This window comes from Takifugu flavidus, chromosome 1, assembly GCF_003711565.1.
Source record: "Takifugu flavidus isolate HTHZ2018 chromosome 1, ASM371156v2, whole genome shotgun sequence".
Taxonomy (NCBI): Eukaryota; Metazoa; Chordata; class Actinopteri; order Tetraodontiformes; family Tetraodontidae; genus Takifugu; species Takifugu flavidus.
The window spans coordinates 23,676,464-23,703,012 of NC_079520.1; the positions used below are offsets into that span (position 1 = coordinate 23,676,464).

Genomic DNA, 26,549 nt, shown 5'->3' on the forward strand with positions numbered 1-26,549 from the left:
CAGTGCTGTCGCCTCATTATTTTCCGTCTTGACGGACGCCCGCGCTCAACCCCTGGATGAATGGCCCTGTGCTGAATAAGTTATCGCCAGACACACAAAGAAAAGAGTGCCACAAACAACACAGCACTACTGCAAAGCAAGAATCTCTGTTTTTCCTCATCTTCTCAGTTTTTCTTCCCCCTAAACCCCCCGTCCCCTCTTCGCTCCCGCCATACGAAAGACAGGCCTTGCCACAGACTGAGAGCTCACCTGTAATTTCTACAGGAGCTCCCAGTGGGTGGGGGAAAATGTGACTGATATCATAAAATGAAAGGCAAGCAGGACACAAGCGTATGTTTACTGGGAAGATAGAGTGTTGCACCTCCTTTCGTCCATTTTGTTTCATCTGTCCTTTTTGTTTTCAAGGCTCCTGACTTAGCACGGGAGACCTCGTTTGGGCGACATCTGAAGATGCTGGAGAGGTCGCTTTGTTTTTTTCTCTTTAAGACAAGGCCCACAGCATGATCAGTAAAAAAAAGGCTTGGTTCCATATGATGTGTATTATGTTTCCTATATGTGGGTTGGACTCCTCGGGCCAAGCACATCAAATCAAGATCAGTTCTAGGCAATGCCCCCCTGAGGGGAACGTGCAGAGTATAACAAAATGATATTAGGATTCGAACTGGTTGTACAAAATAAAGTGATCCTGTAATACCACGCTAATCAAATCCCTTGATCACTTACTCAGAAAAGGGCTGAGAAGAGAACTCTTTATTCAGTTCACCATTCCAAATTCCAGCATCACGAGTCATTTAATACGGGAGTTTGTACATTATGAATGTTCCTTACAGCTGCTAAACATGTGCGAGGAAATAAATAGGGCAAACTGTTCATCCTCAGTTGGTTATGGTTGGCTCTATGGCTGTCAATCCATCGTTCCTGTTGTCACCCATAAACAGCAGTGGAACTTTTGGACAGGAGAGCCTGTTTTCCCTCTGACCAGGAAATCAGAGAGATCCGTGGCCCGACAGGCACTCGACAGCAGATCAAACAGGGTGGGTACCCTTGGAGTGACACCTGGAGCCACTTCAAGGGATGAGAGCACCCACTGATCTCCAGTCATCTCGTCAGAATCTGTCAGGGTTAAAGGAGAGGGAGGAAAAGGAAGTTCTACAAACTCAGATGGTATGAAAAAGGTTGAACCAAGTGCGACCTCAGTGTTGCGGTGAACTGACCCCAGAGCAGTTGGAAGTGTTGCTATTGTCAGGTTTGACGTTACTCACAGACTGGAAACAGGTAATTTTGCCGAAGCATTTTTTCTCATGTCATGCTGAAACGTATCTACTTAAATATTGGTATGGCTTCAAAGGCAGATCCCAACATGATTTTGCATGTTTTTTACTTTCAAAAATGGAAGGGTCTTTACTACTTTACTAAGATGTTTGACAATTATCCGAATTCAAAGAAACTGGCAAAGAAACAGACCTTCATATTGGCTACATGGCAGAAAGAAGGGCAGATTTTAAGGGGAAAAAGGGGGATTTTGGCAGTCAGTTGAGCGAGCCAATCCTCAACAGACAAATGCATCCCTTATATAAAACAACACATCTTGCTCTTGTCAACAACCGGTAACTCAACAGCACAGGCATGGGTGTGTTTGTGTGCATCTTTCCCTTTCTGAAAAAACATTCCATCAGCACTCTCTAACAGGCAAGATGGAGGAAAAGAGAAAAAGTGATAGATAAAGGAAAAGGGGGAGAGGTGGCAGTGGTGCTTGTTTGGCTCAGGAGCAGTGAGTAATGAGGCTGAGGTGCACCCTGTCACTGTCCCAGCAGCAGCCTGTAGCCAAACACAGAGAAACAATAAAATGTATGTGCAAAAAGACACTTATCTGGTATTGGAACACACAAAAAACAGTGAAAGAGGTCTCACTGAAAGCTTATTAAAAATCTCTCCTAAAGGAGCATTAAGAGATATACTGGTCAACTTCATAACATGGTCACCATGGCTAAATAATAAAGAACCTGGCAATCCAAACCTATCACATCAATCTTAAAGCAATCTGCAGGTTAGCTGCTTTCATTTGTGTTGAAAACACATTCTTTGCTATTCTTGCTCAATTAAAATGGACAGGAGACAGGACAAATGCAACAAAGTAGGCCAATATGCTATCTTAATGCATGCACATACTCACAACACCTGTGCTCTGCTCGAATGTAACTTTACCTAAGGGTTGCACTGGAGGAATCACGCTTTGCCCTTTGCTCTTTTGCCAAAACAAACCCAGACTGGACACAAAATGAACAGAATGCTACTGTAGAGGGGCAGAAAAGGCCAGGGATGGGACTGACCAGAGGAATGCTTCAGTGAGGGGTTGAGCGGGGTGGTAATGATGCCAGGCTGAACAAATTGCAAAGCAAAGGGAACGTGTTTTAATGTAGCACATGGAATTATCGTGGTAGCAACATGAAGAGATCAGAGGGACGGATCTACTGGGACTGAACTGCCACTCACGGGAGAGGAGAAATGAAGCTCAGCTAGGGCTACTCTGATGAGCTTTAATACAAAATAGAAGGAACAAATGGGGCATTCCTAAACTGTGTCACACAGGTTGAACACACACATGCTAAAGAAATGATGAAGAATGATGCATCGTCTACAAAGCAAAATTGCATCACTGGAATGACTGGATTAAATTTACCTCAACACATCATAAAAAAGGCAACACAAAAAAACAATACCACCTACCAACCTAATCTGGTAATTTTCTTGTTCTACTCCTTATCAGGACTTTAAGAAGACCCTAAGACACCCAACCCTCACAGCTCACTGGTAGAGCTGAATTCCATTAATTATGTGACCTACATATCCCAGTAGTTAATATTCCACAGATGAGTAGAAAGAAAGACAGAGTATATATTTGCCAATAAAACAGAAGATGGGCAAAACTTGGAGCTCTTTGGGAATCAAAGTTTTTCCTCATATGCTTTTCCGAGGTCACGCACTGGAGTCCTTTGTCTCGTTAAAATGCTTATATTTGGGTTTGTGCTGCCTATCAAAAGGCAAAAATGGTTTCCTGTGAACTACACAGCCAGACTTAAACTTTTGATTTTCCTTCAAGCAATGATGAACTACACATATATAATGATCATAAAAATAATGCAATTGTTCACTTGAAAAACAGCAGCAATACCACAGAAACAACAGTTTTTAGTTTTCTCCGCAATGTTTTCTTGAAATATTTCTCATATATCAGTGTAAAATCAGAGAAATGTTGTTAGCTATGGCGTTAAAATGGCTTATTGTGACACACATCAGGGAAGATGCTCAGCATCTAGATAAGAGTGGGGGTGCATCAACCTCAGTGGGGTTTATGGGCTGATCTCTTAATCAGTGTCCAGAGTATAAATGAGTCTTCTTCTGAAGGCTGAGGCACTGTCCATCCTGCCTGCCCATCTCTACTGCCAGTCTTAGCCATGAATATGGAGCTGTTCTGTGGCTGGGAGCTTGCTTATGTTTTCTGTCTGATATCTAGGCCCCATTCCCATTTCAAAGGGAGGTCCACCCGGGGCCTTGACTTTTTGATCTGCCTGGCGACTGAGTCGACCACCTGCATGTGGGATCAGTTGCCAGTGAGAGCAGACAACCCCACAGCTTCAAAATATACATACTCACCCCCCCACACACCACCACCTCGCCCTCCCACTTCATTGCCCTTCACTATGCCCCCTCCTTCCATGATGCTGCCTAGAGCCCTATTGGTCAAAACTGGGTCTGGAGCTGCATCCAATTCCTGACTTCTCTTACTATGAAGAGTGAGATGTTTACAATGTTCCTTCTAAAACCGGGAAGACTGTTGCAACAGTCATAGGGCACATTTTCTAAAAATGAATTGGCCATTTGTCCATTGGTCTTAAAATATAAGGCCTTGAGTTTAAAGTCAACCATAATAAAAACCTAATTAAGTAACACTTAAGATTAAAAAACATATGAGAGCTATTGTGACGACGATGATTAAATGTGTGTGATGTCTTAATTAAAACCAAAAAGTGTTCACAAATGTGAGTCAAAGATGAACAAAAAATAAAGACACTGGATGACCAACAGTACAAGTGACATCCACTAACTAGATGAACACAGCTGAAATGAAATATTGGCTGTGAGGATGAGACTAGTTATCAACCTCAACCCTGATGATCAACATCACCTCGAGACCCTGATTAATACCAATTACCCTGAATGACAGTGATGAGTTTCACAGACATTAGCACAGATTCATTTTCAAACAAAGCAACAGCTATTTGAGATATGTGTTTTTTCTCTCTCAATGTCTCTTAATTTGAGTGTTACTCAGAGAGCCTGGAAGTTAATTGGCTTTCTTGAACCCTGACAGCTAGCTTAATGAGTGTCTAAGTGTCTCTCTACTGGGGTTACATCCAACACAAAATACATTCTAGAAAAGTTTTAAGAGTTTCAAGAACAATAAAGTGAATGTGGATGGCATTTGTACATTTGACCTGGTCAAGACCAAAGCATTTTATAAGGCAAACCCTGTATATTTTTACTATGCCAGTGCCAAATAATTCTTCAAATTAAAAACACTATGTTTCTGCTCATAAGGAATAAAAAAATGCTTGTTTAGCTAACAGGAGCAAAGAATTTGCTCCTTTTAGTGACGGTCACCTTTGGAGGCACAAGCCATCCCCAACTTTGAATATATTTTAAAGAAACTGACATGTCACAAGCATGTAATTAATCAAGCAAAACTGGAGGAGCAAATACTAAAATAAAAAAAGAAAACTGTCTATAGGGAGTGTTTGGGAGAGATACTGTTGAATAGACCAGAACATTTTGCAATCAGTTCTGTATCTCTGGGTATAAATGAGTTCTGATTCGTTTTTTCCAGCCCACATCTTCACAACAAAAAAAATCTACTATAAAACACAAAGAGACAAAATGAAGGACTTTTTGTTTGGCATGTACGTGCTGCTCCCATCAAGCAGAAAGGCGGGTGGTACTGTGAGATGCTTGGAGCCAGGCCCCTCTCACCGAAGGCCTCATAAATCCTGATTTGAGCGGGTGCTAACCAGAGAAGAAGAAACATGTCAAAAGAGGGGGCTGGAGAGTTGGGAGGCGGGGGATGTGGCAGCTCGCCTCTTTAAATGCTACATCTGATTAAGTCTCCCCATTAGGTGACAGCTGAACTTTAACATTAATATGATAATATTTAAATAAGTGTGTTATTTACTTCAGCACCAGAGCGGGAGGAGGGAAGGAGAGAGGGAAGGAGGAGGAGGGAATGATGAATGATTTCTGGACAGCTTCGGGTGACACGTCATGCAAGCTGACCCCCCCGCACCCACTACCCCTGCAGTCTTTCTCCTCTTCCCATAATCAGGCTTGACAAAATGGAGACATATGCAGAAATATTGGTTACAGTCGGCGTCACAGCCCTTCTCAGGCCTTCCCTCTCTAGTAAGTGCTGACCGCACTCTGAGCCGCCCTCCAAATTGTCTACGGGCACTGAAGCATCTATTTCAATTGGCACTTCCTTCCTGGCCCCCGGATTTTACATTTAGTCGGTGTCATTTACATATTACTCTTAATCAAAATCCACAGTGGGCGATGGGAAGAAGAAGAAAAAACAAGAAAGCAAGCACGAGAAACAAAACCGTTATGGTTCAGGGTTAGGCACACAGGCACTTTATGAAATGGAGATGTGACAAGACATTACCGTGTGTGTGTGTTTGTGTATGTGTGCGCTGACAATGTGCATGTGCGTTAGATGGTGGCTGCAGAAGACAATGCACTATTGAAGGATCTGCGTGCGAATGCCTGTATTCGCATGATTGCGAGGAACTGCCTTTTGCTTGAAGTAGCAGGAAATTGAAGAAGATTTTTTATGGGTGGGAAAAAAAGACAATGAAGAGATGTACAGAGATATATACAGTTCACGCTTGGTCTTTCTCAGCCTACCCACTAACCTTAAGGGGATTACAATAGAACTACAGTACACTTGCAATAGAAGTACACTTACACTGTTGCAATGTTGTAATACCTACAGACAATACACCTGAACAATTCAATTATAATTCAAATTTAATTTAAAGCCACTCTCATTAAAGGGGGAAAATCAACTGCTCAAAAATAAAATAACTCCAAATGATAAATGGACCATTTTTACAGAAAGAAAAACCCAAAACAACATTTTTTTGGCCATCACAGGCTCACTAATTAATTTATCTATTAATTTTTGTGATCTACAGCAAGTGATGATGCAGTATTAGGCAATTAAAAAGAATTGGTGGATCAATTTGAACTAATTATGACCTGTTTCAAAGGAGGGTGACATAAAGAAAAACAGTTAGGACACAATACACACAGAGAGGTGCGGAAACAGTGTCCCTACCTGTGTCTTACCTTCTCAGCATGCCAGTGAGGATGCGGGAACTCTTGCCCAGGTTGGCGTCTGTTTCTCTCAGCTGGGGGGAGGGTGAGATTAGGCAAGCAGGTTAACTCAAGAAAATTCATAAGAGTGTAAAAAATATTTTCTGATGCAATGCCCTGCCTACACAAAACAACTGCCTCATTATATTAGTAATGGAGACAGAAAACATATGATTAAAGCACATAATGGACACGCTGTAGATCGGAATAGGAGAATAATGGAGGCGGAATCTGCTGCCAATAAACACACACATTAGAAGAAGGAAGGTTACAGCAATAGAGATATTATAGTTATTATCTTTGTGCAGCCTTGTTTTACCTGCTTTAAAGTAACTAATGTTTTCATCCAACGTTGGAAACTCCTTTCACACTGCTACAAAACATCGTTTCACTGTGTAACTCAGCCTTATAATTTTAACAGATTTCTCTAAACTAGAGGTATACGGATAGTTAGAGTCAATTAAACCTTTCAATTCTAAAATACTTCAAACAAATGTTTTAAACACACCTAGTTACACACACAACCGGTAATTAATAATTGTCGTGTTTAAAAAGGCCCGACTTGGCTCATGTTATCCTTTTTGGCCTTCCTACAGCCTCTTGTGAGGTGTTTGTACATTTACTGGGACACAACCTGGGTGGGGGTGGGGGGAAATGCTAACACTTCACTGAGGAGAGGAGCTATCAGTGTGTACCAGTGTCTTCTAACTGTAGCTGCTTTTCTAAATAGACAATGAGTGAGTGTGAAGAGGAATCTTACACCATTCAGCTTCACACCTTTCTTGGATAGTCAAGATTGTTCCCCCATAAAACTGCTCAGACGTATGTTTCTATCTTTATAGTGTACTGTACTTTCAAAGCTTCCTCTTAAATCATTCTATCTTTATTCCTCTTTGGCCCAGATCATCTTGTAGTCATCTCCCTTCGCTGTTGTCTAGCATCTCTTCCCATTCTGTCTTTACTTCCTTTCTCTCCCTCTATCCTTTTTTCCTCCCCTCTGGCAGCCAGGTTGGTGTGATGCAGGTTGTGAGAGCCAAGGATACAAGTGCTGAAGGGTTGGAGTTGGGGGACCTGGGGTTTGGGCCCTCTGGCAAAGACAACAAGTCCTACAATTGTCTGATGCTTGATTCTACCCACAGATTCATCTCCCCAGATGCTTCACATGTTCTCCCAAAATATATATGAATCAGTTCTTCTTTCCTTTCATTTTCACTGCCTCACCTAAACTAATATTTCATCCTTTTACCTAAAATTCCCCATATTTTAGTGCAGTTCAATCTGATCTGATCCATAAGCTTTCTATTTATGGGTTACAGAAAACAGGAAAAAACATCAGTTTGAAGATGAAAACTACAAATTAGTCCTTGAAGAATGGAAAACTATTGGCTCTTCTTGTGGTTAGAATGATTAGTTAAGGATAAGTAGTAAGGCACCCTTTTTCTTTTTTTAAATTCATAGTTCCCTAATGTGTGGCTACAGATTAATGCATAAAGCATGCAAAGATCAGGGGCTTTGGGGATGCTGGTGCATGTTTTATTAATTTGAGATGAAGAATTATTCATCTGGGGGAACGCATTAACCATTTGAGTACAGAATAGCCTCTATCCTCCCCAGAAAACAGGAATTTGGTACCACTGATTTACAGTGTTAACCGATGTTTTTGTGGGTACATGTATTTGCGTGAGTGTTTCACACTAGCATTGATGTAAACTATGATCACTTCGTCTTATTTGTCTGGGAAGTGTAAAAAGAAGACGCTGACCAGCCTTGTCATGTCTTTACGTCATGAATTTTGTTTTGGTCCCATCTGCTGCCTTTAAATGCTGACAATGTGCGTGTGCGTGTGTGTGTGTGGGGGGGAATTCACTAAAGAACACTCATGGGAGAACAGAAAGGGAAAGTAAATGCCAAAAAGAGGGAGAAGGTTTTCTCAGTAGACGTTGAAGACCATTTTGAAAGGAGACGTTTGATTTTCTTTGAAATCGCCTGTGCAAGGCCCACTGCCATGTTGGGGTCTTTAAGCATTCTGCGTTGAGGATACCGCCAGTGCTGAGACCCCTTCCTATGTTTGCTTTCATTTTTTCCCTGTGTCTGCCTACCTGTCGGTATGGTTGGATGAAGATGGGGTTGAGGGGAGAGGGAATCCGAGGGAAAGTAGTACGGAGTGATGGAGCAGGTGGGGAAAACAAGCTAACACTGACTACATAGGGCGCAGTAAGCTCAACATTTTAATTAAACTGGACATTTAGGCTGAAAAACCAATCCCACAATTCAAATATGATATTTGCTCTGAGATAACTGTTACATAACTGTCAAAAATAGGAAACTGCACATACTGTATATAAGGCATGTGTGTGAGGAAACCAGACAGAGGTGAACTCTGTCAACACTAATTCACACTGCTAACATCATTACATTCTCACAGACACTTGTTAGAGCAGACAGACGAGGGAGTAAACGTGGCATTTGTTGCACTCACCCTCTCTCTGGCTCTCTGGATCTTCTCACGGTCAGTGTGCAGGTTGGTCAGGATCTCTTGACCCACTTGCTCTGTAATAGAAGCACTGTAATGAGAGGCACGTCGGACAGAAATGATCTTAACCTAAAGTTGAACTTTACAGTAAGTGTTTTCAAAACCTTATAAAAGCTACTATGGGTGAAAAAAGTTATCATTTCTGCCAGCAGCGTCCAGTTGGCCAAGGCATTATTCGTTAAGCCATTTCTAAAAAAAATGCCTCTTGTCAGTTGTTGTAAACACATTTAGCATGGTTATAAAAAAAAAAAACCCTGACAAGGCACCTGACAAGCTTGTCAGTGGTCACTGTCATTTTCTTGTCCCATGGGTTGAGGACGGGAAAAGAAAATAAGATAAACCAAATGAGGCCCCCCAGCTCCCCCTTAAAATAACCTACTGGTTCTATCACTGTAGCCATACTGCTCCACCCTTAATGTTTAAAAATAAGAGAGGTAGATGGTGAATCATGGGGGGAGAAAAAAGGAAAAGAAGTGAAGAATCTTTGCATGGATCAAAGACAGGCTTTCAAGCGCACCAAACAAATCCGGAATAAACAACACAGTTGCTGACTGTATTACACTACACAGGTGCCGCACACCAAAGGGCCCACGTGCTGAGCGCCTGTTTGGGGGGAGCAGTGGAAAAATGGGCTACATCTGGCAGCTAAACAAGAGAAGAGAGAGAGAGAGAGATGGAGGGAGACAGAGGAAGAGGATCAGGCAAAAGTGGAGGAAAAAAAATAAAGCGCTCTGAACAGAATGACATGCGTCTTCAATTCATCCCGTCTTTTATGCCCTTCTACACAATAACTGACTCAAATGTCTCTCTTCCTGCCTTCATTAATTTCTAATCTGGGACCAGACAGATTGAAGGATACCCAGATTAAACAGTGCAGTCAGACAGTCACTTGTGACAAATAGGGCAGATTAAAAGACTGAGTGTGGGTATTAATAACCATAAAGATACAAGGCCTCCCCTGTCCCCACTGGAGATGAACAATAGTGAAAACAGGAAGGCAGTTGTAGAGGAAGTCTTCTGTTGAAGAGACAAATAAGCATATCTATCAATCTCTGTCAGGACTATGGTATTCTTTCTTTCTTTCTTTTTTTTTTTAAATAAATGAGCATGAAAAGGGCTTCAGGAGCAGCAGCACAGCTTTTCTGATACCGAGGGCATCATTAAAAATGTGTAACAGGTTAAAAAAGATAGCTCAAAACTTGGCCAAACTACAATGCAATTTGTTAAATTGCAAAACTGGATGGGGAAGATAAATCCACTGGATTACCTGACAATCGCGGTGATAAAGACAGCACGTGACTTCTATTTCTCTTTCCATCAGAAAAAAGCCACAATCCCACGATTTGTGCAACAGTACCAGATGTAAACTCTAAAATGTAAATATTTTCTTCGTCGTGGCAACTTCAGCACGGTTATTCCTACACCGGTAAACAAACCTGAGGCCAATAATCTAGGATTTTATGTAAATGAGGAGTAAAACAAAACACAAAACTGCAGACACAATAACTTCTGACCGAAAAGTTTCATTGTAGCTTGTTAAAATAAGCACTTTACTTTGCTGTGCGGCCATTAAAGTGTCTCCAATCCCCCCAAATTTCTCATTGTCCCTTTCATAATTTCCTGTTCTGCAATGACCCATTAGACGTGTATGCAACAACCACAAACCCTCCCACCCCCCCAGGGAAATTGATGGTGTTTATCATGTTTATTGTGTATATTTCCTGTGCATTACTCATTCACTGGTGTGTATCCACATTTCCATACATCTCATTTTAATCTAACTGTCCAAGGCTCTGAGTAAAATATAAATATATTGCTTAATTTGTGTGAAAGCATGTTTGGCTTGTTTTTCTGTGGTTAAACATCATCAAAAGTCTGTAAGAATATTAGGCTTTTCAAATAAAAGAGTACATTGATGTAATATGCCATTTAATTATTATCAATAATTCCACCTTAAAACTGTCACCGCCTATCTAAACCACTGTTGCCCATTAGTAATTTGGGGTTATATAAATGGAAACTGGAATATTGTAATATTTATACATATTTTTACAATAAATATATAATAAAAATATGATGCAGACAAGAAGAACTAATTCATGGCTAATGCCTGGACTTGTTGCTCGTTAGTGTATAAAATATTCCCCTCCTGTTTAAACAGCTATTAACAATTTAAATAACCCTGGCCCAGAGGCCTTGCTCTGACTCACTTGTTAAAGATTCCCATCCCCCAAGGCCCATTTAACAAGCCCATTATTCCATTACATTACACTCATACCAGCTGCAGAGAGCCTTAATTTAACTCTTTTCGCTAATGTAACTGTAGAAAAGAATTAGTATAGGTAAGTTGAAGGCATAAATTTGATTGAGAGGTGAAATAATGTCTGGATGAAGAATTAGGCACATTATTGACACAACATAATCCATCTCCAGTGTTCATCCAAGCTTGATACCTGAGCATTTGCCAATATGATAATATGGAAGCTAAATATATTTGCTGGATAATTAAGATAATGTTTCCAGTATTATTGTAATAATTAGAACAAATAAGCCAATCAGTCTTTAGAAAATGGATGATATACACTATTAATCTGTGTATAGCTGACTGAGCACATTTCTAAGAAGCAAAATAAGCAGGACAGGCTACAAAGCTACAAAGATGTATCTACTTTGAAGAAGACAAAAGCTCTAGCCGCTGCTGATATGGGAGAGATTTACAGTTGTTGCCCAAGTTTGTGACTACAAAAGTCTTTAATAGAGTAACAGAGGGGAACTCTCTTGTGACCATCTGACTCAGTGGAGAGAATACTCATAGTATTTTCCATCAAGTAAATGACCAGATGCATACAGGAAACACTTTCCTGGGTAGATTTAATGACAAAAAGGTGATTTTACTAATTATACTTGTTCCTACACGAACCCCTACGTTTCTATTCTCTCTTTTCGCCTTTACCTCCAAAATAGAAGAGAGTAAAGCTACAGTGTTGAGATGTGTAAATCTGGTTGAAGCCAGAGAAACCCTAGAAATGTAATCTCAGTCCAAGTGTGAAGTCTGCAAACCTTGTCAATTTCATCTTTAAAAGCAATTAAATAAGAAACCTACATGAAGATGTTTTTAAATGCATTTACAGCTTGTGGTTAGCCAATGTTGTGGGGACCTTTTCCTTCTCCTAAGCTTGCCTGTCAGCTCTATACCCTGAGAGGGTACAAGGCCCAACAGTGTAGTGCTCTGAGGCTCAGTGCAGGTAGTTTTAATCAGTTGAGACCATAAACTTACGCTCACATGAGCCACACACTCCAAAACAGCAGAGGAACAATAGACACCACCTACCCGTGATTCTCAAGCGAATAAAGTTAAATGAGGAAATGCACTGTGCTCAGTCATGGTGGCATGAATCTTGGAGCTTTGCAGTGTTACAGGAGGGAAGACTATAAGCTTCTACTGCATGTTTTGTTTGTCTGAGAAAAATTACTTTTTTACCCACTGAATCGTGTGTTTAGTGTCCTTGTCTCACTCCGTAATGCATTTTAAAAGTAGCCTTGGTGCGGAGAACTTGTAGAATTGAAAGCACTTGAAATATTGCGAGAACAAAGCACTATTCTGGACAAGGAGAAACCTGCCTACAACAGTCCGGGAAGCCTTAGCCCATGCATTGCTTCGTCCCTATGCATGTGCATGAGCAGCGTTGGGCAGTCAGGGTGGATTTCTGGGGCCTTTCTTCACACCGCCAGGCTCTGTATTATTCATCGCCTGCGCCCTGACCCCGCAGAGCTCCTGTTCTGACAAATCACTTCTGATTAAGACAGATCTCTGTTAGTCAGACACTCAACTTGGCCTATTCATCATTCCATAGAAAATATCCCGCTCGGCTCACCAGTCCCTCCTCCTCCCAGTGCGTTTGCCTGTCTGTCAGACCGAAGCAAAGCGCAAAAGAAATTTCCGATGCCATTTTAAATGGCTGATTATAGACAATTGGTGGACAGAGAGACGCAAGGGTGTCTTATGGGTGATAAGACGCAACTTTAATGGGTATAAATGACCGGGCCTGTAGGAGAGCAGCTGGTAATAGAAACATTTGTTTAAAGCTATGCTGGGGTGGAGAGAATTGAAAGGCACATTTTCCTTCTATTCAGCTCCCCCTCCTCTTTTCCCTTCACCTCAGCCTCAAAGTCAAATTTTCAGATCACCAGAGTTACATGTCTTTTAACAGCAAAGCCCTTTTCACATTCATTCAATGAGAATTGATGAGGCTTGGAAAGGAATAGTTTGTTTTACATTTATGAAATTACCCCTACCTACATGTCCCCGTAGACACAGCTGCAGACACTCTTATGTTAGATTGCCTTTGGTTAGAAAAAAAAATGTAAATGCACCATTTACTGTAAATGTATTTTCTAATACTGTCAAATGTCCGAGGGCATTCATATGCAAAGTTATGCCATAATAAAATACAGCAAGCTGTTAGACTGTGCCGGGGAATCTAGTTGACCACAAAGCTATTGTGTTAACGTTTCTAACAAACCAGATTAAATTAACCTGAACGACAACCCCGCTGGTGGCAGGGGGCTGACAAGCATGAGGGGTAAGTGAGGGTTCCTGTGAGAAAATTGCCTGGATTTAATCAAGCAGTCTTACTGAAGCATCCAAATGAAAACTAATGGACTTGGGTTCTTGCTGTGATTGCCCCACATGCAACAATATGTGGGCAGGAGCTATTTTTCACAGGACTTCAATTAAAAAAAGGAATTTCAACAGATGACTGGTCAGACCATGCACCTATTCTATGTGTATCCTGACTGGTCAATCAGTGCAGGCCTATTAATTCCATTTCCAGTGCTGGGAAAAAGATGTTTTAATGTGTTGATTAAACTTTTAAAATTGTTAAAAAAAAAAAAAAATGTATGAAGCACAAAGCAAAAAAACCAAACCAAAACAAAGCAAACCAAAAAAAACCTGAAATTGAAAGTCACATTGGAACGAGTTAATCTATGTATGCATTATTCATGGTGTTGACATTTGTGTCACACATTTGTGCTCGGCACTTTTTGACTTAAAAAGTAGTGCATGAATTAAAAAAACACAACCAAACAAATAACTTTCAACATTTAAATTTAAATATTTTATGCAAGCACAGCATAACAAATAAAGTAAATTATTAAGTACTCTAGAATGCAACCTTTCTAATTTTATCACAACCACAGCGACATGGAAATATGACATGTTGTCATGGTCCTTTCTAAGATCAGTTGAACCTTGAAGAGCCAATTTATCCTGAAAGGTTGACGAAGACTAAATGTAGAGAACAGGGTCAGTTAGTTCAAATCAGGCACATTTGAGTTAGCATCCACTGCTTAATTCAGCCAAAAAAGTTTGTCAGAAATGGACTCAGGCATATCTATATGGAGGGCGGAGAAAAGGGAGCGAGAACTTGACGTGCGTTTTCAACAGTTTAGGAGCACTAATCATCGCATTACTGTTGATTAAAGCCTTTTTACGTCTTTAATCAGAACATTGACAGGCAGATCAAAGAGCGAAACACAAATTTCTTGCCTTTTAATTATCTGTACAACACCACACCTCGGGCAGCTCATCCCTGCCTATCTCCTCAAACTCTGCGAAAGACTGCAAAAGGAGATCTAACGCTCTACAACAGTTCATTATCCAATAAACTCAGAGATGAGGGGGAGAAAACACAACCCCCCCCACACACACACACATTTAAGCAACGCTTAAAGGCTTTACGATTAGTAAAGGGGGATGCTTAGTGCCTTTTTTATTAACAAGTCCTGAATTGGAACACCTTAATTATGTTTGTCAAAATCGGACTTGGAGTCAAGCTCATTTGCATGTTTTGACAACCCCTGTTGGGAGACTCCCTCAATTTTGTTGTTGGTGTGCTAGGAATATTTAGCACTTCAGCACCTGCTGATAATACGTTTTTTTACTGCTAAATAAATAAAATAACTCAAATTTCTTTTGTTGGATTTGCCCCCAATGGGCCCCTATTGTTTGTGAGTTAGAGCCGAGAAAAACATTGAGTGAAGCAGGCACAAAGGAGTCTGTCTTGATCGAGGCTTGATCAGTATGCCTGTTTAAAACGATGAGGACGTGGCGCCTTTCACAGTCCAACTGCTCCAGCCCAGCTGTTTCCTGTCAAGTCGTTCAGACATCTGAAAAAATCTGTGCTAGTTTTAGAAAAGATTTGGCATCGCTTTGGAGATTCTCAAAAGTCCTACATGTTCTTTAGCACTTACAGCGCTACAACAGATTGCCGCGTGACTCGTGATCACATCCTATTTGAACATAAGAAAGCAATGGTCCACTCCCTTCCTTCCCCCATTAGCGGCGCGCTAAACGAATCCCCGTTTACGTCGATGATATGTAAAACAAGCATGCTCGAAAACAAACAAACAATCTGTGGGGACACAGGACTGTCAGCAGCAATTTAGCAATGGGAAAAAAAGGAGGCCATGAAAGAGAGACATCAAACATTAGCCTGAATGGAAGGAAGGCGTGGGCCATTAGAAGTGGTTGCACTGACAGGATCTGACAGTTGGAAATACTTAAAGATTTTTTCCCTCAAACTTCAACTTCATTAATACTCATGAGCTGAGGAAAGGTTCCCAAAAAGGGTCAAAAAAGCTTGTTGAAGCAGTTCAGTGAAAGGCAGGTTGCACAAGTGCAGTCAGTTCAGTCTCTTAATGGAAGCCAGGTTATTGCTACCATTTAACATAGCAGGTATGTTCTGTCTTCTTTTTCATCCCTAACTGAAAAGACTTGCAGAAAGAAAGTTCCATCCATTCATCAATCCATTTTAACTGCTGCTTATTACTAAGTGATGTTCATCAGTCACTCGACAATAGTCCGTAATACACCTTGGACATGTCGTTTGTCTATCATAAAACTCAGATAATGTACATTTACAATGTATAATTAGTGCAAAATAATAAACAATACAATAATTCAGCATAATCTTGAAACACATTTCTGTAATCCTTACATCAAGAGAAATGCTAAAATTACTAAAAGCGAGACTTTTTTATACAGTTTTCTTCTGACAGGGGAATTAAAGCCTCATCGTTTGATTCCACTGTAATACTGAGTGTGACAGCACAAAAGCAACAGAACATATTTTGTGCTTCACTCAAGTGTTCAATGATGCATCACACTTTCCTGCTCTTGTACAAGGAAATAACCCTCCTTTTAGAAGGAGAATACGAGGGGACTCAAAAGAGTGACACATTCAGTTCCTAACTTAACAGAAGCTGAGTTAAAGGGAGAAGAATACGATTCAATTTCAAGTCTGAACACGCACGACTTGAAAAGTTATTTAATACTTGTTTGTTTTTGCCTAAATTATAGACAAGAATTTTAAAATCTGGCTCTTGTGCAAATAGAACAATGCATAGTGGGTGTCAACTTGGCCACTCAAAGTGCCAAAAAACAAAATCCTAGATCCATAGGGAAGACACTTAAAATCAATGTTCTTCAACAAGCAGGCTAAATTCCTGAAGAAGTGTGACACAAACACAATATAACATGGTGCAGCACTGGTGACGTGACAAGGTTGTCTCCCGTTCCTCATCGAAAAGTAAAACACATATGTCTGCCACTGTCTCCCTCGCTAATGAAGCATATCTACATTTTCAGACATGGCAGAACTAATTTAATCTACCTTCTAAGGGACCTCACCACCATCAAATTAATTATTCATAAAGGACATATTATAACTCAATTGTCTCACTGAGAAGCTGGTCCTATTTTAATATTTTCCTGCCTGTCGCTCCCTTTTGTCTTGGATTCCCCCTTTTAAAGCAAGTCATTTGCTTTTAATCTATTACTGAACAATACACAGCGTCACTGTTGCTGCAGAACAAAATTGCTTTTTTGTTGTTTTGAAGTTTGCCAATGAAGGTGACAATAGGGTAGGGGAGAGTTTCTGTGATTGGCGAGGCTCCCCGTGGATTCTTACAGCATGATGATGTGGCCCGCTTCAACACAGGGGAAAAAAAAAAGACACACAGAGGGAATCATCAAGTCTGTAATAACACAACCTTAGATAGATTTTATGTTCCTCTCATGAATAATGTAGGCCATCTGCCAAAGCTGATCTTGCCACAGTGTTGCTGAGACAGGTGGACCACAAAGAAGGGGGGACTTCTTTCACATCGGGTCTTTTTTGGCCACGTGTCATTTTTCTATCCAGGCGGACGATGATGTATGCAACCGCCATGACTGACAGGAACAGCAGCAGCATACGTTGCTACAACACCCTATAGTGAGAGAGCGCATCCTCTAATCCCTTCATGGTTTCACATCCTTCAGTACAAACTGTGCACAAATGATACTAATACACAAATCTATGTCAAAGAACACATCATTTGGGTTTTCAGTTCTGCCACACTGAAACAAATTAACATACACAAACAGCAAATAGCAGGTCTATAGGAAAAGATACGATTCTGGGCATAAGACCGCAGCCAAGCTGTCACATATGCAGTGAGCACAACATTAGTAGGAACGGTGCGGTAGGAGCAGTGAACTCACCACAGACAGCAGACAACAAATAAACACAAAAGCACAATAAACTTAAATTATTTGGTATGGTGAATGTTTTCAGTTACCCAGGTTGGAGAAAACTTAAAAGAATTCAACTAGACTACTTGTAGTGTTTTGTGGGAATCCCAACAGTTCATTTAGAAGTGAAGCAACCTCATGGATATGAGGAGAAACATCTTTGAAAAAGAAAATTATGTGCAAAGCTTCCAAAATATTGTTGACAGAAAAACTGCATCTTAAGCTGTGGAGCTGTTTTTTTTCTACTAAAAGACAAAAATGAACCATTTACTGAGATTAATCCCGAGTGTTATGTAGATCATAACAAGTGTAATTCATTTTGATGAGAAACGATGATTGAAGACAACTCCCGATAATAAGAATACTGTCTTTTCTTATTTAACAATCAAAGGATGGCAATTCTAGCAATTCTTCTTTAAATGATTTCAAAGAAGCCTTACAGAAATTCAGGATATGAAATACAGTATCATGCTGTAGACTGATAGTCTGGAATAAAAGAATCAAGGTCGAGAGCCATTTGAAATTAATCTGATATTTTTGCACTTATGCAGGTTTGGTAAATTTCTCCATGTAAAATAAAAGGGGAATTTCACTTCCTTTCATTTTCAAGATCATCGGGATCCGAGGGAGGAGAAGATCCATTTCAGCCTTTGCATTCTCAGTTCCCTCATTGTAATTGAGACAGATGTGAGGCAGACTCTTCCTGCAGTGGCTGGGGGCACAAGGTATGTTAACAGTGGAGGGTTGGGAGACAGTGGCACCGTGTCCTGGCCAGGCACGACCATGGCACGGTACCCTTAGGGGCGCCAGCCTTCCCCCTCTCACCCCACCGCAACTTCAGCTACTTCACCTCTGTCACCAGGCATCTCAGAGGCTAACGAGAGGGCAGCCAAGACTGCTTAACAATTCCGCCACATCCGTTGGATGGATATGCATGCAGCTTCTCCCCCCTCTTCTTTCCACCCCTCAGTGTCTCTCACCCTGTGTGCTTAGACCTTTGGTGATATAAGTGTCAGCCTAAGGAGACAGGGACTCATCAACGCTTTGTACCTGGGAGGTATATTAATGCTGTGATGGTTTCCTGGAAAAAAGGAAATGGCAGAGAGGCTTGTCCTCATGCAGGGAGAGATAAAGGACAAAGTCTCAAACTTTTGAGGATGTAAACTTTGGATTTATGAGAAAGTAGAAAGCAGAGGTTAGACAGAAAATCCTTTTAAATACTAATAGCATTTATACTCCAATTTTTTCAAATAATAGAAATTTGGTTATATTTCTTCAAAAAAAAAATCCTGAAAAATATGTAAAAATGAGAAGAAAATAATAACATGATGCTCAGAGAAGAGAGTTTCAAGAAGAGAAATATCGAGGCAAAGCAATATTTGCTGTGAACGGATCCTTCCCGCCAGGATCACAGTTGCAAATGAAAGTTCACTTCCACAACAAGTGGAGCTGGAATTCTACAGGGGGGGTTCTAGAAACCAGTTGGAAATACATAATTAAAGGAAAAGGGAAAGGAAGCATGTTATTACCAATGTTTTCATTAGACCAAGTTAACACATTGGTCTCCCACAAGACCTACAGACAAGGAAGTGGATGGAATAGGATGCTGCCTATTGGGGTCTAAAACTCTGCGAGAACTGCTTGCATAGCTCCGGTTCAGTGGTATTCCATTCTGGCCATAGCATGTTTCTAGAAAAAACATTTAATTTTGACATCAGAAATATGAAAAAGCACGCATGGGCCTGCTTTTTCATGATATTTTTACGCTTTTCCCCAACATACAGGCTTAAATTAGACAGGATTTTTAAGATCAGGGACTGTTTTTTAGGCTATGAAAAATGGATTAAATGAAAAGGAAGTCTGGCCTAATGAGCTCCCTGGGCTATGGAGCAGCAGGGACCGAGAGGGGGAAAGAAGGGAAACGAGGCAAGCCTTTGAGGAAGAAGGGGCTGCAGCCATGCCCAAAGTGTGCCAGCTACTCCACGCTTTAGCGCCAATGGCACAGACGGCACCTGGGCAAAGCCTTGCCACCCTTATTCCATGCCAAAGTGAGGCAAAGCAGCAAGTTTGTGTTGAACCTGAAAAGTTCTTTTGGCCATCTTGTTTTTCTTTGAGGCACTTTCACATTTATATTTAGCTTTCTTTTCTCCCTAATGATTCAATCCATATGTGGATAATGAATAATTTCTTGTGTCAGCCTATATATCCCCTTTTATTCCCCGACAATAGTAAAATAGTGAAAGCTGTAGTTCAGTCTGTGGGGGACTGGGCTGAGAAGCGGAGGGTTCTCGGTTCAAACCGCAGAGGGGACAAAACATGGAAGGTGTTGTGGTAGCGGGGGTGATGTCAGGACCCCTTCAGAGCACTGTTAAGGCAACCCTAACCCTAACCCTTCAGCAAGTTACTGAAGTCCCAAATTCTCACATTGGGCCCTGCGATGAGCTGGCGACTCATTCAGAGGTGGAACCTGCCTTTGCCTATATGCAGCTGGAGCTGGGATAGGCTCCGACACCCTCCCTGAAACCCCGAATATGACAGTAGTGGAAAAAAAACAACCCACAGATTCTCAGAAAACATACGAAAATAAGATAAAGATAAGTTCATATGGATATGGAGTTGATGGGAGTCAACTTTCAGTGTCACAGGTTAACAGTAATTTACATTATCCTATTAGGAAGCCACAGTTTGGGCAATGCAAGTCTCAGTTTCTCTCTGTCTTTAGTCTCAGTCCTTTTAATTTCTAAAATGATCAAAATGATTAGTTATGCATAGATGCAATAATTCATTTGGAAACAAGGTCAGAAAAAGGCTGTATTGAATTTTGCTATTTTGTTTTGGAGAAAACAAACAAAATAACCCCTGTTTCACTGAGAAAGCTGCTTCAATTACAGACAGACATACATTTATCAGGTTTATGGAAATTCTATGGAAAGTCTTTATGCACAATATTACAGCTAATTAATTGAGTGTGTCATCTTACTTTTACAAAGCACATGGACATCTCAAAAAAGCATCACAGTTAAAGACAGATTTTCCATGAACAAAACCTTTCTTTATTAACTATAATATATTATTATACTGGACAATGTACTCTGGCAATTCATTAAACTGGGAAAGTTGCCATTGACCATGAGAAAAACCAGGACAGGCTCTTTGTGCCCAAAGAATGTCAGAGGTGTCCACAGCAGTGGAGAGAGGTAGATGGGGTTCTTAAAGGGGGAAGAAAAGAAAAAGAATTACACTGGAAGGTAGTTGCTCATGGAGGACAGCCAGGGGGAGAGAAGGGGTAAAGAAAAGAACATGGATGCAGAAAAGAAGAATGTTTTACTTGCTTTCTTGACATCTAAGTCTAAATAGAGAAAAAGAGGCACATCAGAGATCAACATCAATGGGCGAGGACAGGAAGGAGGGGGGTTGACAGGCACATTCCTTGGCTACCAACAGCGATTAGAACCTGTCAGACCCTCAACCTGCCACTCCTCTGCATTCACAGGAGGCCCGTCATTACTAATAGTCCAGATGCAAATACCACACTCTTGGAGGAAAGGTCTGCAGTCCGTCCATGTGCCACATGTTTACCCAAACGGTGACCCACCTTGTTGAAAGGTAGGAGAGCTCAGAGCAAGAGTGGATAGAATCATAGACACAAAGAGATAAGGCAAGGTTAAAAGTGTGGATTGGCATAAAATCCAACTCACAACTTGGTTCAGTAAATGTTTTCTGAACAAAACAAGTCACTTTCTGATTTGCTTTAAAAAGGTAGACGGTATATTTATGCTAACACACCTAGCTGTAGGAGCATGCAGTTTGATTGGGCTAATGGTAACAAAACACCAAGTAGTGTTCCAGATATTCAGCTCAAGACTTTTGTACACGCGGTACATGCTGACTTGTATTTCTGTGACAGAGACATATGCAAACAGGGAATAATGAGTCCAGTGTGTCCTGGATCTATCTGGTGCCACAGTGAGTTGTCTGTCCTGACACTGAAAAATGACCTCTCAGCAAGATTTGGAGGATGCCGAAACTGTGTATGTGACAGTCCCAGCTCCGTTCTGACAGCCCAATAGAGCAGAGGAGGAAAACATCATTAGGATCTCACACACACCCTTGTACTTCTATCTGTGTGAGGACTTGTGTAGGTCTAATGTATTATCCAGCTTCTTAACCTAAACTTAACCATCCCAACTAACCCCTAACCTAAACCCAAAAGTCCTTTGAAGCTGTGAGGAGCAGCCAAAATATCCCTTCCCAAAAATGTCCTCACTTTGCTAGGATAATGTGGATTTTGGTACTCAGTACAGAACAAATGCAAGCACACAAACAAACATATACCAATACAGACATTGCAGCAAAATATGTGTATAAAATAGTTATAGTGAAACTGTTTTTCAGACAGACTCCTCAATGACCAAATAAAGAGAAGCACCAGCAGAGCAAAGGCAGGACAGTAATACCTGTAAGGGCTCTAAATGGGAGGCATGAGGAAATCACCAGAAGGGTCTGATGCAAAAGATTAGATCATAACGGCTCAAACTGTTGGTTTATAAATGGCAAATGCATTTTACAGATTAAAAAAAAAGATGTTTCATTTATTAAGCTAAGGAGAGGCTTACAGGGGATGACAACTAAAAAAAGTAAAATTAGGCCTGATATGTGTTTAGTTGTCCAGACAGGGGCAGACGGAGACAAACAGCAGAGATAAAAGGAAATCCTGACAGAACATCTTCTGCAGATATGTGTCGGCAAACTCAATGAAAAGAGAAAACTTGCTTCAATAAAAATCAATAAAACTAACTGAAGCCTCTTCTGAACTGGCAAGAAATATTCAAATGTCTGGAACGAACGTTCTGGTGACCTGCAGTATTTTAATGTTCATGCCATAACAATAAGTTCATCACAAAGGAAGAAACAGAGGAAAAGACAAGGGATTATAAAGGGTGGAGACAGATATAGATCAGACACACCAACCTTTCACTGCAGCAATATCAGGTTACGTTGGACCAATGAGACCTGAAATGTGCGAAAACTAAATCCAAACACATTTTCTGATAACTTTCCCTCCTCCCTGAAGTTTTCATGCTGCAAGAAGACGAGTAGATTTTGATAGTTGGCTACACTGCGTAGGAAAAAAGCTCTCCGAGAAGCAGTCTGGGGTGCTGCCGCGGTAACCGTGGCCTTTTAAACTAAATATTTTGCAGAGTATGTATGAAAAGTCACAATTGTTCAAAATGACACACATTTAATCCAGAAATGACAATCTAAACTGAAGCAAATCTTCGTTTATAAGTGATATCACCTGAAGAGAGGAGTGGGGGACTGAGACTTACATGCAAAACCCTCTTCTCTGCACCAAAAATACAAAACTAAAAAGTCCCCTGCCTAATTAAAATATCAAAAAAGAAAACCTTGCCTGCAAGCTTTACACGTCACACCTGGATGGTACAAACATATAATGTATAATGTATCACAACTACAACATGTGAAAATATGTACATATTCCAAAACAATGAGTTGGTACACAAGTGCAAGAGAGGATGGACAGAAAAATGCGTGCGTGTGTGTGTGTGTGTTTGTGTGTGCGCGCGCGTGTGCATGCTTGCGTGTATGTGTGTGTATCTGTGGGTGGGTGTGTGCGAACAAACTCTTGATAGTGACCCCCATAGCTCATCTCCAGGGCATAAATAAACATGTGTGTGTGAGCATGCCTGTGGATTATAATCAGAGAGAAAAGGGAATCAAATTTATTCTGCAGCTGCCATTAATATTTCAAGCCTGTTACTGTAGCCCATGTGAAAGAGCATGAATGATTAATTTAGACATCACCTCTGTCACAATCCCTTACCAGGCCTGGCCCATGATCCACCTTTGAGGCTAGTAAACAAAAGGTGGGCATCTCTTTATTTTTTAGGTCTGGTTTGGGCTGTTCCTGTCTGGCAATAGGAATGAGGTGCTGTGTCGTGCAATTGGACAAGTTGGTGTTCTTTTGGGTTTGGCTTGTAAAAACCTAGGTGTTGTGTGAAGAGTAGCTGCTAAGTCTGGATGACCAAAATAAGAATGTGAGTGCATGTGGGTTTGATGGAGATGCTATTGAGTTTTGATCCAAAGTAACCATACATGCTCCAATTAATCTGCTCTTTTTGCCATATGAAAATCCACATATTCAAGAATCAGACAAGAAACCACTGACAAGAAACCTCAACAACAGTAGGAGCATAAAACAAACACACCTGTTCAACCATTTAGTCTGCAAACCAGCTAGCCAAACTAACTGACAGCTTCTGTTAGCAGTCTCCATGCGTGACGAAGGATGTGCATCTTCCCTGTAAGTGACTGGGGAGGTGTTTATGCAGGCACAATACCTGCATTTTTGATTTGTGTTTAGGCTTCATTTGACACTTGTCTGACAACTGGAGATCACAAGAGGACAGAATCCAGCTATCAGACGACTGATGCCACTGCTATTGTCTCTAGGGCCTGAGGGCATAGTGCACAAGTGTGTATGTGTGTTGGCTTGGGTGTAGGTGTCTGAATTTGTTTACCAGAAAACCACTTTTTATTTCCAAAGCAGCTTTAAACAGAATTCAATCAAAATCATGACTAATTATTACAATTAATTAAGTTTATGTGTGTGAGTGTGTGCACGTGGCTACCTGCTGAGCAGGAAGCCCACAGGGGCAAACTGAGCAAGGATGACAATGATGGGATGTGTTGGCATGTGCCCCCGGGTGGTTTTGGTGTGGCTGTCATTTAGTTATTTTCGTACAGTTCCCCCTCCATCATACCCCACATTATTCAAATATCTCGCTTTAAAGTTGTATAAATAAAAAATGAATTTGCAACTAGACTGATTGATGAACAATGATGGAGAAGTATTTGTTTTTTGGGGGGAGGGGGTTATTTTTCCCAAAGATTTCATGTTGTTTGGACAAACTCTTTGACAGACACTTGTCCCTTGGGACCTTTTTTTTTTGTTTTTTTTTTTCAAAAATGGAAGTGCTGGGTGAGATGGATGCTGTCTCACTGAGATGTGTGCCTGTGTGAGCCTGTGGGTTCTAACGCGAACCGTGCCCTAGCTTTTTAAAAATAAACTAGTTTCACTCTCTAAAATAGTTATTCGGATAAATTGGCCAATAACTTGAAAGAAACAAGAGGTGTCAAGAGGTCAGACACTACAAGTAAAGCACATGGAGGCATGATACATAATGCATCTATCTGCAATGAAATACAATAAATGCAAGGACCCATACTTTCTTTCTCTGTCTTCCAAACACACACACACAAAACAGAAATTAACACAGGATCCGATTAGATACAGAATGGGATCATAGAGTCTTCAACATTTTTTCTTACAAATATACATATTGCAACACCCCACCCATTTCTCGAAACAACTCTCCATTACTTAAGGGACCTAAGAAGGTCAACATGCATCTAAAACTTCCTTTTTCTTCCCCAGAAAGAAAATGTGTGGGACTTAAAAGCAGCGGCAACTCGCTGACTCTCTTCTCTATAGTTCCTAAAGCCAGTGCAGATCAATACGCAGCCATACATACCACAACTGGAACAACTCCTGTCAAAGGTTACTCGATTCTCTCTGTGTTCCTCTCTTCATTTCACTAGGGCGGAGGAGGATGAGGAGACAGAGAGAAGGAATGAGAGGGATAGACCGTGGAGAAGGAAGAAGAGAGCAAGAAAGACAAACCTAAAATGATCCTTCTCTATAGTTGCGGATCTTTGTGCTAATGGGTTTTGACACATCGCCAGCAGGCCAAAGAGAGAGGGGGCTGGGGGTAAGTCGATAGTGGTGCACGGTGGTGGCCAGAGGCTACCAGCAGCGGCTAGGCCAAACCCCTGGTACTAGCATGGGCTGGGGGCCTGACCACTAATCATTAGAAAGTCAATGAGTCCTCTAGCCCTTGCAGCTACGTAGCCTTCCCAGGGAGTCACACCACCTAGTGAGGGCCCTATTGTGAACATTCGAGCTTACTCAGACACACAATATTATAATTAAATCTACCGCATATGTGCCAAACAGAAACGTGTATTAAGTCCGGAGGCACCTATGAATACAAAGAAAAGCAAACGATGTGCATGCACGAAAACAGTTCAGCACAAACTTGCAAAGAAAAATACAAAGCTCTGGCTGAAAAAAAACAAAAAACCTGGCACATGCACAGACGTTTTCCTGATGTACGCCATGTCATTCAGCAGTAGTCTGCAGCCTTTGATGCTTTGACTGTATTATCAAGCGTGGTCCCCTCTCCAGCCCTACACTGGACACAGCCTCTCCTGAGACAGCACACAAACTGCTCCCAGGTCGCACTGGGGCTCGGGTGCTTCACCTGGACCCCATACATTTTTAAATGCCTCAAACTGATTCTGACAAGTAGCTTCAGACTAGACTACTAAATGAGGAAGAGAGTCTCTAATTGGACAAGACTTCATTTCAAGCAAAGTTAACCAGAAGTCTTTATCTTTTTTTTTTTCTCGATGCACAATAGGCTATTTGTAACTCTGTGCATTTGCATATGGATGAGATTTGCATATGTGCAGTTAATTTAGATTTGACTGTAAAATTTGAAGGGAGGTTCTGTTAATTAATAATATAATATTGTTCAGCTAGGTATGCCTGGATGTGAAGAAGCCACTGGTGTCATATAATGATGCTGACACTTTTTCGACCAGGACAAAAGAGGGGTTAAGCTTAAACTAAAGTCTCACAGTGTTTTATCCGATAAGGATGGCAACAATGTTAAGGTAAAAAAAAACATTCTGTAATCCTAAAAATGAAGAATACTGTGACGTTTCTGACGTTTCCTGTGCTTTCTGTACAGATTCCAGAATGTTAGGTACAAAAACATTGAGACCAAATTTGTAGACTGGAGTAATACCAAAATAAAAATCAATCATCTTACAGCCTCTTAGCTTTGCTCTGATCAATATTCATGCAGTCCAACTTTCACCAGCATTACCTCCACCGCTACGCTCATTGATCGAGTCCATTGATCA

The 26,549-nt window shown here is 41.0% G+C and overlaps 1 protein-coding gene across 6 annotated transcripts in view; it reads right to left on the reverse strand.

Moving 5' to 3' along the window:
* Window positions 1-26,549, reverse strand: part of vti1a (vesicle transport through interaction with t-SNAREs 1A) — an 87,300-nt gene that overhangs the window by 21,120 nt on the left and 39,631 nt on the right. For 3 of the 6 annotated variants that reach the window (XM_057025511.1, XM_057025483.1, XM_057025489.1), the window contains 2 exons: window positions 8,906-8,976; window positions 6,400-6,461 (listed from right to left, as the gene is read on the reverse strand). In XM_057025511.1, the coding sequence (XP_056881491.1) occupies window positions 6,400-6,461; window positions 8,906-8,976 (133 nt within the window). Of the gene's footprint in view, window positions 1-735; window positions 1,114-6,388; window positions 6,462-8,905; window positions 8,977-26,549 lie in introns of those variants that run through there. The other 3 variants (XM_057025506.1, XM_057025520.1, XM_057025498.1) reach the window with 2 other exon arrangements.